The sequence below is a fragment of the Pleuronectes platessa genome, chromosome 9 (genome assembly GCF_947347685.1).
Source record: "Pleuronectes platessa chromosome 9, fPlePla1.1, whole genome shotgun sequence".
In the NCBI taxonomy this organism is placed as follows: domain Eukaryota; kingdom Metazoa; phylum Chordata; class Actinopteri; order Pleuronectiformes; family Pleuronectidae; genus Pleuronectes; species Pleuronectes platessa.
This window is the reverse complement of record NC_070634.1, coordinates 13,388,740-13,403,293: the sequence shown is the minus strand read 5'-3', so window position 1 is coordinate 13,403,293 and position 14,554 is coordinate 13,388,740. Positions and strand designations below refer to the sequence as shown.

At 43.6% G+C, this 14,554-nt stretch overlaps 1 protein-coding gene across 2 annotated transcripts in view; it reads right to left on the bottom strand.

Moving 5' to 3' along the window:
- Nucleotides 1-14,554, bottom strand: part of cpamd8 (C3 and PZP like alpha-2-macroglobulin domain containing 8) — a 43,737-nt gene that overhangs the window by 22,481 nt on the left and 6,702 nt on the right. For both annotated transcript variants that reach the window (XM_053430352.1, XM_053430353.1), the window contains exons 8-28: nt 14,369-14,423; nt 14,049-14,162; nt 13,743-13,827; nt 13,413-13,521; nt 13,044-13,271; nt 12,770-12,940; nt 12,536-12,664; nt 12,238-12,436; nt 11,951-12,126; nt 10,405-10,554; nt 9,848-10,009; nt 9,613-9,755; nt 8,674-8,736; nt 7,430-7,661; nt 5,907-6,060; nt 3,735-3,865; nt 3,505-3,556; nt 2,866-3,164; nt 1,611-1,679; nt 1,368-1,524; nt 1,081-1,257 (exon numbers count right to left, since the gene is read on the bottom strand). In XM_053430352.1, the coding sequence (XP_053286327.1) occupies nt 1,081-1,257; nt 1,368-1,524; nt 1,611-1,679; nt 2,866-3,164; nt 3,505-3,556; nt 3,735-3,865; nt 5,907-6,060; nt 7,430-7,661; nt 8,674-8,736; nt 9,613-9,755; nt 9,848-10,009; nt 10,405-10,554; nt 11,951-12,126; nt 12,238-12,436; nt 12,536-12,664; nt 12,770-12,940; nt 13,044-13,271; nt 13,413-13,521; nt 13,743-13,827; nt 14,049-14,162; nt 14,369-14,423 (3,055 nt within the window). The remainder of the gene's footprint in view (nt 1-1,080; nt 1,258-1,367; nt 1,525-1,610; nt 1,680-2,865; nt 3,165-3,504; nt 3,557-3,734; nt 3,866-5,906; nt 6,061-7,429; nt 7,662-8,673; nt 8,737-9,612; nt 9,756-9,847; nt 10,010-10,404; nt 10,555-11,950; nt 12,127-12,237; nt 12,437-12,535; nt 12,665-12,769; nt 12,941-13,043; nt 13,272-13,412; nt 13,522-13,742; nt 13,828-14,048; nt 14,163-14,368; nt 14,424-14,554) is intronic.

The window sequence follows — 14,554 nt, the reverse complement described above, 5'->3', positions numbered from 1 at the left end:
GGATCAAGGACATTATCTTTCATAATAAATTGGACATGAAGATAAAAATCAATCTTGTGCGGCAACAAGGAAGAGTTCATGAAAGTCCAGATGCCTTTTCTGATTTAATTGAGGATGTTTTTTTCTCTACGATCACCAGAGTGCTTCCTTGGTGTGGGCATTGTCGGGGTTCTCCATGATCTTTAAGACCTCAAACTCACTGTGTAAAGCTGAGAGGATGTACAGTATGTTATGAATTGACGATATACAAATACAATTGAGCTGATGTGAATCTCAGTGAACTTCACCCTGATCTATGGTGCATACCAAGCTGCGCCGAGGTATATGAACAGAAATACCAAGTGTGCTTGGACATGCCCTTGTTGTTGTTGCGCACATGATGAAGCACATTGCACACGTCATTGTGATTATGCAAGTATAACAGAGTAACGAGTGACCGGCTACAAGCCTGAAGGGAAGATATGCAGGAGAAGTACATTTCTCTGCATGACTGAGATTCAATGTGTGTTGAGGCACATAAACAAACTGTGAATAAGGGATTGAGGAGTTTTGGTACTAAATCTCAAATATAATACACACGATGATTGAAGTTATACTACCCATTGATTCAATAATATTTATTTTAGGATTATGTCCTGCCACCCAGATAAAATTCTAAGAAATGTGTGTTTGCTCCAAGCTAAGAAAACTAAGAAAAGGTAGATTGAGTTTGAGGCTTCTTTACTTAACTAATCAGGAAAGATAAATAATAAAATGGTAGAATGCACATGATATCGATGATATCAGCCTGATACAAGAGTTTTGTCTAAAATGTATAATTTATATCTCAATTAAGTAAGTGTCATTTTGACTGTGATCATCTGTGTGGTGAATGATAAGACAATATATATGAAGCTCGTGCCATTTCTTACTCTTAATTTCTTGTCTTAGTTTTGGTTTGGTTTTATAATTAAAGTTACAATAGTTACAATTAGAAAGCAATCCTCTTTGTGCACAACTAAATAAAACACAAAAAATCTGACAGACACTTGTGGCTCAAGCCGCACGACCCAGAATGCCGTTGGGTTTGAGGTTTGTTACCTTGCAGCAGGTAGTCAGTGGCTTCATTCTCGACCTCTGCGCTCAGCTGCCGGGTCTTCTGCAGGTATTTCAGAACAAAGACATTGGGGGCAAAGTGGATCATGTTCTGCTCCCCACATCCAAAGGGCAGACGCAGCAGCTTGTCCAGGTTGTTGAGAGTTGGCCCCATGACGTCCCCTGATACAGGTGCATCGATATATAGCTTATTCACACCGCACATTAGACTGTATTCCAATTTCACTAGACAAGGGTATGATTGTAATAACACATCAGCCACACAATCATACCAATCATAAAGGCCGTGGCCTTCTCAGATCCAGGCACCATGTTGTGAGGGACGCCCAGAGTGAAGGCCTCGTTGTGGTTCTCATCCGAGTCTTCCTTCCTCCAGATCTTAAATTCTCCAACGGAACCCCAGCCTGTTGAGAAGCCTATGTGACGCACCTGGAGGGCAAAACAAATTACTGTTCAAATGATCTCTTAAGAAAAATGACTCCAACAAGTATATAAACGTCATAAAAGAGACAAACCTGTCCAGGGAACTGTCCCGCCCAGTGGAGGATCACGGATTCATTGGACGGATGTAAACCATGTCCCACCTGCAAAGAGTTAAACAGAGAGACCAAAGTAAAACACTGCCAGACGATACACACTCATTATGAGCAGTCCATCACATTGTTACCTCTGCCAAAGAGGTTTTGTTTTCACGTTTGTTTGTTTGTTTGTTTGTTTGTTTGTAAGCATAATTATGCAAAACCTACAAGACAGATTACTACAGAAGATGTTGGAATGATTTGTTATGGGTCAGCGAAGAACCAATGGGTTTTGGCGCAGATCTCGAGCAGATAATGGATCCAGGATATTTTTAAATTTTTTTAAACATTGTGAGACATTTTTAACATTTTCGTTTCACTGGGGAAAATTCATGGATCTTATTTCAGGCCTGTTTAAGGGACTGATATTCATGAGCGTGGATCTAGTGAATTTAATTGTGGTTTCATGAGTGGGCTGATGAGCCTTGGCGGAGATATTCTAGATTTTGTTTTCACTCTGATCGCTTCACAACACCTCCCTCTAAGAATCAGAACATGAATATAACTGTATACAGTTCGACATCAGTAACCAAGAAAACACCAGTGAAGCCACATTAGAAAGCAGCTGGTGCTGTTTTTGGACATCCTCCTACTGAGCCCTCATAATGTCCCTCTGCCAAGTGTTAGTGACGCCGGTGTGATTCACTCAGCTCCCACACACAGTCCCAAACACAAACACACAAACAGACCCATGTAGAGAGCATTTCCTCTCTGGTGCTAGAGTTTAACTTTGTAATCACATTAAACCAAAGAGCATGCGTGGCCAAGCCCCACAGCTCGCTCACCCTGAAATGCCATCATCCCTAAGAAAATAAATGAATCCTATTGGTCTTTAAAATGCCTCGCTTGTTGGCGGGCTTTTAATTGCTGCCTTTGGTGAACGGTGCAAAGCCAATGCCAGGGCTGGGGCTGGGGGGGCGAGTGTGCCAGCCGCAGAGGGCCATGCGAGCACCGCACCACGGATCACAGGGTGTCCTCGGTGACATTAGCCCGTTAAGCGTGACCTTACTGAAGGCATGCCAGTAAAAGTGGCGCCAGTTCTCCTAACACACAGACCCCATGGCCTGCTGAGACTTTCCCCCCTCCTCTTTTAGAGTCAGAGTGTCCACTCGTGATCTGAACACAAATCTGTTGCACTTGATGGTGCAGAAGAATATTTTCCATAACAATCTCTTTATCTTCTCTATCTCACCTGTACCGAGCCTCCCTTCCAGCTGATCCAGAAGCTGCGGAACTCGTCCCAGGAGAGGATGCCAGGCGTGGAGGCACTGACCAGGGGCTCGCCCATCTTACCCAGTGAGATCCATGAGCGAGTGTTTTGCCTTCCCCCAAGTACGATCTCTAACATCTCTGCGCTGTCGTGGGGACTGGCAGAGAGAGCAAAGTGGGCATCGTTGTGGGTCTTCACAGCGACCTGGAACTGGTTCATCCTGGCTGGTTTTTTCACGTACTGATACTCATACTTGTTGGGGGTGGAAATGTGGATCCTCTCTGACAATGGAAATAGTAAACACTCTCAGGCTCTTAAGGTTTGTCAGAATTACAATATCAACAGTTTAATAGTGAAATCCTACCTGTGTTGATTAAAATATCCATAAAGATTTTACCATATTCGGCCAGTGGGCAGGATTCAGCATTAAAGGGATAATTCACCCAAATATTTAAATTCCCTTATTATCTAATAATGAGGGAATTTTCATTTCCATTTTTTCAACTATCCCTTTAACTCTCTAGATACAACTGGGTGTAGACCATCCGGCTGCTAACCATATTAACAAATCCCCTTCTTAATATAATCATATGTTAGAGAGGAAAATGTGTGTGCACTGACCATTGGGACAGAAGAAGACACTGTAGGTGTATTCTCTGGGCAGGCCCTCTGGCTGCAGGAATGATGAGGGGAGGAAGAACGAGGTCCCAGGAAAGATAAGGAATAAAGAAAAGTTGGATACATTAAGAAAATAGAAAAAATCTGAACACATTATATCAATAAAAGTCTAACAAAATATTAAGCAAGTCTTCTTCTTATAAAGTAACACTGATCAACATCAGCTCTCATACCTCTACCAGGACGGTCCTGCGAACAAAGTCCAGGCCAGTTGGGGTCCTTCTGTCGTCCACGTCATTGCCTGTTTTGCCTTGTTGGAGTCCATCTGAACAGCAGCTTGATTCACTGTAGGCAATGGCACGAGCTGTCGGAAAGCACAAAACAGAATCAGATTTTTATCTTTCAATTCTGTCACAGTGCAAGGTCACCAATTTCAGTTATCTACAATGTCTGTCCCGCTGAAGAATCATGGTTGACACATAATGCAGCACAACAGTGAGTCAGAACCAGCTTGGCTGTCCTGACACTTTTAACTGCATCAATGTTAATGAAAGCTAAAAACTCCTAACAAAACAACCGGACATGAAAATTGCCATTAGAGAATACATTGTTTCAATGTGTACCAATTTTAATCCCGTGGCACATTCATCTGTAGTTCTAGTCATAGTACTAGTAGTATTCTGTAGTGTTTAGTAGTATAAATCACCATTTATGGTAGAGCCCGACCGATATCTGTTGACCGATGATATTTACAGATATAAGCCTTTCACAGGCACATCTGTGTCAGTGTTTGCCAACATATGCTGATACAAAAACTGTCAATAATGCAGAATTATTTTTTCAATTTACATATAAAAATATGAATTAGGTTCATCTTCTTAATTCAAGTTCCATATGTATTTTTTCTTCTAATTTTTTTCATAGTTATTTATGACAATGTTTTAGGTTAAACTGTAAAATACCAAACCTGAATTACACTTCCCAGTCAGAGTTTGATGAAGACATCTTAGCAATTCTAATATTTCTAAGTGTATATCTGTAAATATATATATATATCAGCTCACATCATTATGGAATTTTTCTTAATCCCTAATACTTGTAGCCGCCCCAAAATATCCATATCAGTCGGTCTCTGCATTATGGGTGTTTTTCATTTCTATTCAAGGTTTCGAGGAAAACACAATCACGTGTTTGTGAGTCACTAATCGCGATTAGCTCGGTGAGGCCTTGTACACTCTGTCTTTCACGCATTTGTGGTCATCGCTCATAACATACATTACACAGGACAAACGTGTCTGTAAGAGGACTCCCAGTTCTCTTGCTGAGGAGCACATTGGAAAAGTGGCCCTTTGCCAACAGTGTCTCTTTGTGTGTGTGTACTGAGAGGGAAACACAAGGGGCCAAGGGACTAGGAGTGGGGCCATGGGGGGCCCATTGACAGCCAGTGACCTGCAAGCTCATCAACATGCCACTGAGTGTCACAGCAAAGCTCCCCCACTGCCAACCTGCTTTGTTCTCACATGTGCTCCGGAGAGGCCTGTTTGTAACTCTGGGTGGGTGACCAGATCACACACAGCTCCGCTCCTTGGCCGGCAGAGCTCTCCTCAGGCACAGGCTCGACTTTTTGTGAGGCATCACAGAGAGGAGCGACGGCCTGGTTAGTGACTGACCACTTAAGAATTCAAGTGATGTCAATTTCATTATCCAGAATGTCCTCGTCTGCTTTGTTTACATGAGCATCAAAACCCATTCTTTACAACAAACCCAGATCCACTTCCTTCTGTCTTTATATTGTTGCTTTCAGACCGGCTGGGCCGTAACCGGATGAGTTGCTCCAGATATTTTCTGGAACTTTTCCTGCCATCTCCCTTTTAAAATGTCCAGATAATGTCCGGGAGAGCCCATGTGAGAATACGGAAGGAAAACTCTCAGAAAATAAAAAATGAGGCATGTTGATGGCGTTTCTAACATGCTAAAAATGTGAAACTGGACGAAAAATAATATCATACGAAGAGTAAAAGATGTCAACTTCTAAAGACATATCTGCCTGCCTCCTGCATGCCTCACCCAGGAGCCACTCTTTGCCTGAATGTTCAATACTTTTGCTGCATGGTTGGGAACGTGTCTGACCCGGACAATCTCCTGCCGAGTTATTCATATATGAAAAGTCCCCCGCAAAAAATGTATGCAAATTTAAGCAACTTGGTGTTTATGTCTGAAAAAGGCTCCTGTGAGAAATAACTCATACTGCACCGTACTGTGGAATAGCACTTCCTGAATTTATACTAGAATCTATTTCATGGCATTGCATCAAGACAAAGTTGTTCAGTTCCAAATGTTTTACAATATATCAGCTATACAAGAATAATCCTGATGTGAGTCATGTGCCTGTGCTCTGTATATACCTGTGATGTTAGCAGATCCCAGTTCAGTGAAAGACAACACGATGGATGTGGGTGTAGCCTCTCCCGGCGCGACACACTTCTTCCTGGTAAGGTGGTGGCGTCCAGGATGGCCAACAAACTTGATGCCTTTTGGAACTGTTACTTTAACATGAACCTGAGAGAGGAGAGCAGAGGAGAGGAGAGGAGAGGAGAGGAGAGCAGAGGAGAGGAGAGGAGTCAAAGGCAATCGATCTCCTCTGACAGGCCAGTGACATAATTTCTGCCAGACATGCCCCTCCCTCACTTAGCGTGTTCCCCTCAAAGCTCGGGAAGCGAGGGAGAATTTGTAAAATCACATTGTAAATTTTCCATGCTGACTGACTCATGCCTCTCCAGCTCCCTGAAGGATTTAGTTCCACTCATCGTCCAATTTTCACAGAGGGCTCGGTAATGCACAGGGAGCTTTTAACTGCCCCTCATCCACACGCCACGAGTCATAAATAACGGAGCAGAAAAATATAGGAATCACATGTTGCCGGGGTGGATATCAAACGATGGGATTTTCGGGATTACGTATTCACCTAACATGACATGAGGGGAGCGCGAGCACAGGCCATTAAACAGGCTCATCTGCAAACATCATGATGTCATCTATGTGGAGCGCACGATGCACCCATTTGAGGCCAAGGTGGAGCTGAGAAGTCAAAGAGAGTGTTGAGACAGATCTATTGTATGGGCTGATACCATATGTTCACTTTATGAACCTCTGCCTCCTTTGGACACAACATCTGACCTGAGCCTAAGCTACAACCTTTTTCTTGTTGATCCCACAGTTTAAGATCAAACCATTTCCACTTTATACAGAATTCAATACACTAAAAGGACCATAGCTTATACAGCATATAATTTCTCTCTGATCTGGGGTCTACTGATCCTTTTGTCTGCTCTGTAAATGCGGCTCATCAATCCGTCCCGGAAGAGAGCTCCCTTGTTTTTTTCTGTTTTCACCCCTGTCCGTTTGTTTGTTTATTTGTTTGTTTGCCAGGAGGATTATGAAAAAACGACTGCAGGGATTTCCACAACACTAGTTGGAGGGATGGGATATGAGCCACGAAACAAACCATAAAATGTTGGCACGGATCCGGACCGAGGGGTGAATTCAGGAATAGTTTTTATCACTGGGAGTTTTTGGACTTTTTCACTGATTTCCCATGGAATAATTCATTGAGCTTCATAAAAGAAGTAAGTCATGATGAGGGGACTGATATCTCTGAGTGTTTGTACTAGTTCATCTTTTGACCACACCGCTAAAATGTTTTTTTGAGAGAAGTTTGTAATTTGGGTATATTTTATAAATATGGACACCCAGTAAAACAGCTGCACCTTTGACTTTGAATGGATGAGCAGTCGTCGAGAAAACTGAAGGACAATTTCACCGAAAATAAATAAAAGTCTGGATTTATTGGTACTCAGTTGACTTGTTTGTTAAGTCTTATTACACATTTTGTCTTCCTGTCCACTTGGCCTCTGGTCCCTCCTCTTACCTCAGAACACGTGGGCAGGTAGTTGTAGACCGTGAGGGGCACTTTGGTCTGCTCCCCTCTGATTAAGCTGTAGGGCAACGTGAAGTCGACGAAGAAGCGCTTAAAGGTCCGAAGCTCAGTGCTCTTCGCCAAGCCCAGCCCCTTGTCCTCGGACACACCGATGGCCTCCGTCACCCATGTGGTGATGGAGTCCGGCACATCCAATCGCAGCTCAGCTTCCCCACTTTCAGAGCTGTCGGTGACGCGTGTTGAGATTCAAGTTGAGAGGCAGGGCAGAAAGAAAATGATCTCAGCATCCTTTCATGGTTGGACTTGAGCAATAAAAAGGTGCCGACTACAAAGATGGGCTTGATGAAACACTGTGGATTACTTTTATGTCAGCATCAGCTGTGTCAACAGCACCTGCACCTGTGCAGCTACAGCAAACACTGTAAAACGGATAGGTAGGTGTGAGGGGCGGTCAGGTGCTGCTGACCCAGTTTGTTTCTTTGAATGAATGGACTGAGATCATTATTGGCAACACGTTTAATGTTGGTCTTGGCAAATGGTCACAGAGCATAATAAACTTGAAAAACTGCATGTACGCCCTTCCTTTTGATCAAAGTTGCCCAAAATCCACTTTAATAGACTTTTAAGAGAAATCCGAGCCTCGGACTTCACAGGAAATTAGGGAAGGGCTGAAAGCCCCATCCAAAGGAATCAAGCATATGGAAATCTATGGGCGACTCATTTATGTTGGCTGAAAATGAATGGAGGGAGCTGTTGAGAAAGCGTCAGACCGTTCCAAATTTGTCCAATTTAAATGAGGCACATTCACACCCAGAGGGGGAGATCTTGGATGTCGCTACACGATGGAAGATCCGTCTTCGTAAGAACACATTTACTAGCATCGTTCCTCTCCTCGCTCCTTTCTTTCTCCAGAAAAACTATCCATCTTATCTTTACTCGCTCCTTTCCAACATTCTTTTTGTCCTCACTTCACATTTACCTCTAAGAATCGATCTGCTTTTCTAAGTCGCTTTTTTAATTCTTCTCTTCCCTCCTCTCCTCTTCCCGTCTCTTCTCTCGTGCACCTGATATATCTTGCCACAGGCATGTAACACACACACACACACACACACACACACACACACACACACACACACACACACACACACACACACACACACACACACACACACACACACACACACACACACACACACACACACACTAGAGAAATGTTTATATAGAGATTTAAATACCTGATGTTGAGGCAGTGCCACACCCAAGTCTCTGGGAAAAATGTACGCCTCCGCTTCTCGGCTCTGCAACCAAAACACAAGCTGACATCAATAAAGGGCTTCAGCTGCTCACAATAAAACAACACCATAATTGGACAGTGTATTATTCTGAATTCCACGCTGACATCTTCTGAGTCACGTCATGTGTTTAACGTTCATCACTCCAACGAGAAGGATTCTCTTTGAGGGAAGTCGACTTAAAATATGGACAAAGCAACAAATCAACTTTTTCCCCCCATTATTCCTTAAATCTAAAACCTCATTTAAACCAAGCATGACACGGACTGAGATGTGTATAGCCAGTTTATAATTGTCGGCATCATGAAGTACTTATTGCTGTCTCGTGGGCTTGGTTTCAAATTCTGTGTTTTCAGAAAGAGTACTGACCATTGAGCTGTGTGTGGTCCAGTCAGAGATCAAACGTTCATCAATAACTTAACTAAACAGCAAATATGTGATCATCAACAACTGAATGAGCATCAACCCAGCTCACTGTTTGTTGAGATTCAACCACACATAGTTACCTTTAGTGAATGTATTCAAAAACATATATATGGCTTCCTATAAATTATATATCAGTTAATATGAACTTGATTATTATGTTTATCATAAACTTTTCTAAAAGCTATAAGACAGACAGTTCGAAGTAAAAGCACATAAGAAACATGAAATTAAACAATAACACATACATAAAAAGTAGAAAAATAACTATGTTTTAGGCTTTGATTCAAAGGAAGCTACTGACTCAATCTGCTGTACATCCTCAGGCAGGGTGTTAAAATGCTCTGTCCTCCTTAGTCTTTAGCCGAGAACAGGACAATATTAGGATTTTAAGGCTTCTCAGCGTGGTTAGCTGATGCCCAGAGAGCAGCTGTGACATCTCTATATCAGGTGCGTTACCTGGTTGTAGGGCGAGAGTGCATGGCAGCCACTAAGGTGGAGCTGTGCGGCTGAAACGCAGGGACGGCCTCGTCTGTGTACATTCCTCCGCTCTGCCGATGGTTCAAACTCACCATATCTGTCATCACCACCAGCCCTGATTCCTTCGTTGAACACACAGAGCAATACACTAAATCATAATGTCTCCTTCTGGGCACTATCGCTGAATGTCCTTCAACTACGTGTTTGTTCTCACTGTGAAAGCAAAGCGTGCGTCCTTGGTGATGTCCCAGTGCCATGGGAACACGGAGGACCGTCTGCGTCTCTTTGACGACAGCCCCGGCCACCAGAAGTGTCCGTCGTCTTTAGGAACTCCGAAGGCATCCGACACATCAAAATCTGCCAGCTCCTTAAACACCTGCACAAGGAAATATATTCATGTCAAGACACACACACACACACACACAGTCACACACACACACACACACACACACACACACACACACACACACACACACACACACACACACACACACACACACACACACACACACACACACACACACACACACACACACACACACACACACAGTCACACAGTCACGGCTCATGGTTAAGTATTCCTAGTGCCTCTATCTATCAGAAAACAAAAGGGCCTATTAGCATAAGTCAACTCCTTTAGATAAAGTGACACGAAACATACATTCATTCTTTCAAGATAAGCATTTTCGCAGTAAAATTTTACTATAGCGACACTGTAATTTAATCGTATTTAATTACATCTAATTGAAATTTAACCATTATATGACCAACCTTTTCAATGCTGAGCTGGAAGTCGGGCTTCAGCAAGTAAAGACTTTTATCCACAGTGGCCACACAGACGCATGAGCCCGTCTCTCCTTTCACATGAAGCGTCACTGGGTCGCCTGGCATGGACTCATTAGTGGACAGAGAAACAGACACCTGCAATTCACACAACACAACATACACAGCTGATGGGCATTTAATTTTTTCTCAAGAAATCACTTTCTCTAAACCGCAAAATCTGATTCAACCAATCCAGTAAGTGGGTTGATATGAACCATTTCTAAGAACAATTATTGCGAACAACTACTATTTAACGATTGCATATTTGCTTGTTTCTAAGAAAGTTCATGAAAAAACCCTTTCCTTGAAGGTAGGACATTTTCATTTCATGAATCTTGATGAAAACATTCCTGACATGTTAATAGGACTGATGTCCAATTTGGTCCAAATCTGGATCTAGTGTGTTTAAAAGTGGCTTAATAAAGGGACTGATCAACTCTTATTTAAAAATGATTCTTTATTACTCAAATTACTCATTGGCTATAAAATGTCAGGAAATAGTTAAAAAGCCTGTGCAGAATTTCATAGAGCCCAAGTTGACATGTTCAATTAGTTTGATTTGTCTAAATAACTGTCCAATGATCCCCACCTTTAAAAGCTGGAACCAGTGCACTCCAGTTTTCCTGATAAATTAAATAAGTGACAGATCAATTTGTAAAATTGCCCTCATTCATTTTCTGCGAATCGAACGTTTAATTAATTTCCTCAATCAAGTCAGCACTTGTTGGCAGCACTTGTGTTTGCAGTGAGGCGATTTGCGTGTCGTTCGGCAACAACATCAGTTCAGTAGTGTTGAGTAAGATGTGGTTGGAAAAACAACAGGACGGAGAGAGTGGAAAACTACAGCCTTTGAGAAGAGGAGGGATGTGAGAGTCGGCCGTAAACTTTCGCCCATCAAAGCTTTTTTCCAACAGCCCTGTGGCCACAAATTAGCCCCGTTAATCGGTTCCACTGCCCTCCTTTCACCACTCAGTCACTTGTCATCCTCTGCTGTCACGACCCCACTCATCTGGCTGCGGCCCGCATGGCCTCTGTCTCATCATGCCCTCGCAACCCCACCCTCCCCTCCTCCGACACACTCACAAACACACACACACACACACAGAGACACACACACAGTGAGTGTTGTAATGGCATACCAGGGAGCTGTAAATACTTCAGGGAGTTAGCTCCACCGAATGCAGGCACGAACTGGGGGATCTCTCCCAGGCCGACACAGCTGTTTGTTTACAGACATTACACTGTGCACAGAGCTGGTGCATGGGTAGTTGGGCTCAGCTCCCAAATGTATACAGACTGCGCACCATTTCCCCCAGGTATTGATAAATAATATATGAGGCAGTTATTCTTACAATAACAGAAAAAAGGCCTTAATTAACATCAATGTTTGGAAAGTTTAACATCTCAGCGTGTGTTGAAATACCAAGAAATATACAGATTTAATACTTTCTGGGTAAATAAAAACAGAATATGTGTCACTCTGGTTCCAAACCTTGTTCTCAAACTCGGGCTGGATAGGGATCTGCAGGCTGTCTGTGACCCCCTCGCCATTTTCCCTGACGTAGTAGACCAGCAGCCGGCTGAGGGGCGCCATGCTGTGACTGACCGGGAAACGGAGGTAAGTCACACAGCTGTCCACCTCGGCCTGGGAGGAGGAGCCCGCGACACCTGGCAGAGAGATGCGAGGTTAAAGGAAGGGGACCAAAATCCAGAGAATAAAAGCCAGCGAATAAAGATGCTGTTAAATTTGTCACACTGGGATAAGATCCATGTGCTTACTGGAGGCAGAAGGGGGAAGGTCGGTGGTGTGAATGTTTTTATCGAAGGTGACGGTGGCTCTTTTCCCTCGGTGAGAGGCGGTCAGGTTGGCCGGCTGTTGGCCCGACACGATGATGTTCCCCCTGGACGCCACCTCGTAGTGCAGGGTGAAGTTACAGGGACACGTGGACTTGAGAGCCACTTCTGCCACTTGGCCGATCTACACACACAGAAACATATAACTGTGCTGTAACGACACTGATGGCACTGTGATGTAACAACGATGCAAAACACACTACACTCGGAGGACAACACTTACCTTGAGGGAGGTGCTGGGGCTCTGGATCTGGATGTGACACCTGCTGGGAGAGTACCAGCTGCTGATGGACAGGTAGCTGGGCAGGTACTGGTCTCCTACTCTCTTTCCATCAATAGATGTTACCTTGGTCTACGGCAAGAATAGAAAATAAAGTTGTCACCCTTCATAATATTTACTTAAAACGACCGTCTCACTTCACCCTGTGGAAATGACATAAATCCAAAGACCACTGACCTCTAGCCAGACATACTGGGCGGCAGTGGGGATGGACGGGATCTCAAAGGTGGCCTGGCCATCCTTGGAGATCAGTTCACTGGTGTAGATGTTGTCCTTGGGGGTCAGCTCCGCCTTAACACGCACCCTCACCCCATCGGCTGGGCTTCCATCAGGGAAGGTAACCTCGATCTTTAAGGAGCGGACACGACAAATAGACAATCAATAATGACGAGATTGATCGTTATCTGTCAGGTGATAATAAAGTGAGTTAAGGCGGTTCTCGCTGTCTCACCTTCCCTTTGTAGGGCAGACCGGGCTTGAACTGTTTACGTGTGTCCTTCGAGTACTTGATGTCGATGAGCTGCTTGTGGACGGGCGTGGAATCGTCGAACGTGGTTTGCCTGCTGCCGTCTACGCTGGTCACCGACGCCCAGATGCTCACCGTGCCCCTGAAGTGATCGGCTACATCCAGGGGCATCATGTCCTTAACACACAGGCTGAAGTTTGCAGAGCCGTTCATCTGAGAAAAGCACAGGATAGACACATTTAGAATTTATAGAACATAGTTATAGTACCAATCGTCGCTAAATAGCTAAAGTCAAAACCAGATCTCAAATAAATAGGAGCATTAAGATATCATTGATTAAATAAATAAACAGACCTCCATATTTTTTATCACAGGATGGCCCATCTCATGACGGTAGTAGCCGACTCCATTCACCGTCATATTCACCGTCATCTTCCCCGTCACTGGCTTCCCAAAGGTGTACCTGAACAACATGGACATGTCAGACTGCTACAGCTACAGGATAGCCAAGGTCAGTGAACCAAGAAACTGGTGTAAAATAAAAAAAAGCACGATGAATTTAAAAAACAGAGCTGCAGGTAACATCATTTGATGGTTGGTCAGCCAAACAAAAGTGCCCCCTTGTGAAATGCTGTTAGAGAACATCTGTGCGATATGTTCTCAGATGAATGTTAAGTGACTTACCTGGCCCTGACGGTCGCCTGCTCGCATGAGTTCAGGTCACGGATGTAACGTGGCGGATCGATCATCAACTCAAACTTGGGCATCACTGTGAACAAGGCAGCAGAAGATTACTTTCCAGGTACATTGCCCAAATTTCATGCTACCTGCATTTTTAAATGTATAAAATTGTATTAAATCCAACCGTTATATACAACAGTAACATAGTAAAACATAGATAATTAGCATATTACTTATAAGTGTTCAAAACACAACTGTGGCTGACTGAAAGCCCCCACAGAGCTATAAACAACACGTGCAGGCTCTCACCATATTTCTGCACTTCAAACGACTTGTTATAGGTGTGGCCCTGCACCTCCACAAAGATAAACCACTCTCCAAACACAGGCTGGTCAGACAGAGGAAAACTGGTGTTCACAACCCCTACAGCAGAGAGAAAATAGAAGAGAAACATGTTATTAACAGTATACACTCCTGATATGACAATTAAAGTGCTGTTGAACTATGCAAGATGCACATGTTACTGTGTGGTTACAGTCCAAAATATCCCAAAGAAAAATCTACAATGAAATATGGACACACAAGCTAAACTATGATGGTGTCAACATACTTCAGAAGATGTGTCTTACCACAACAGACAGAATTCAGATTCTTCCACTGAACCATCCTGGATCCTCTTGGATCCTGAAACATCGAATTGGGAGACAAACACACTGTTCAGGTTTTACATTAAGGTGCTGGACTATGGTAGGCCTGACGAACATTGACCTGAACTTGACACCGGAGACTTAGCTCCTGTCTCCGACCAGCGTTAA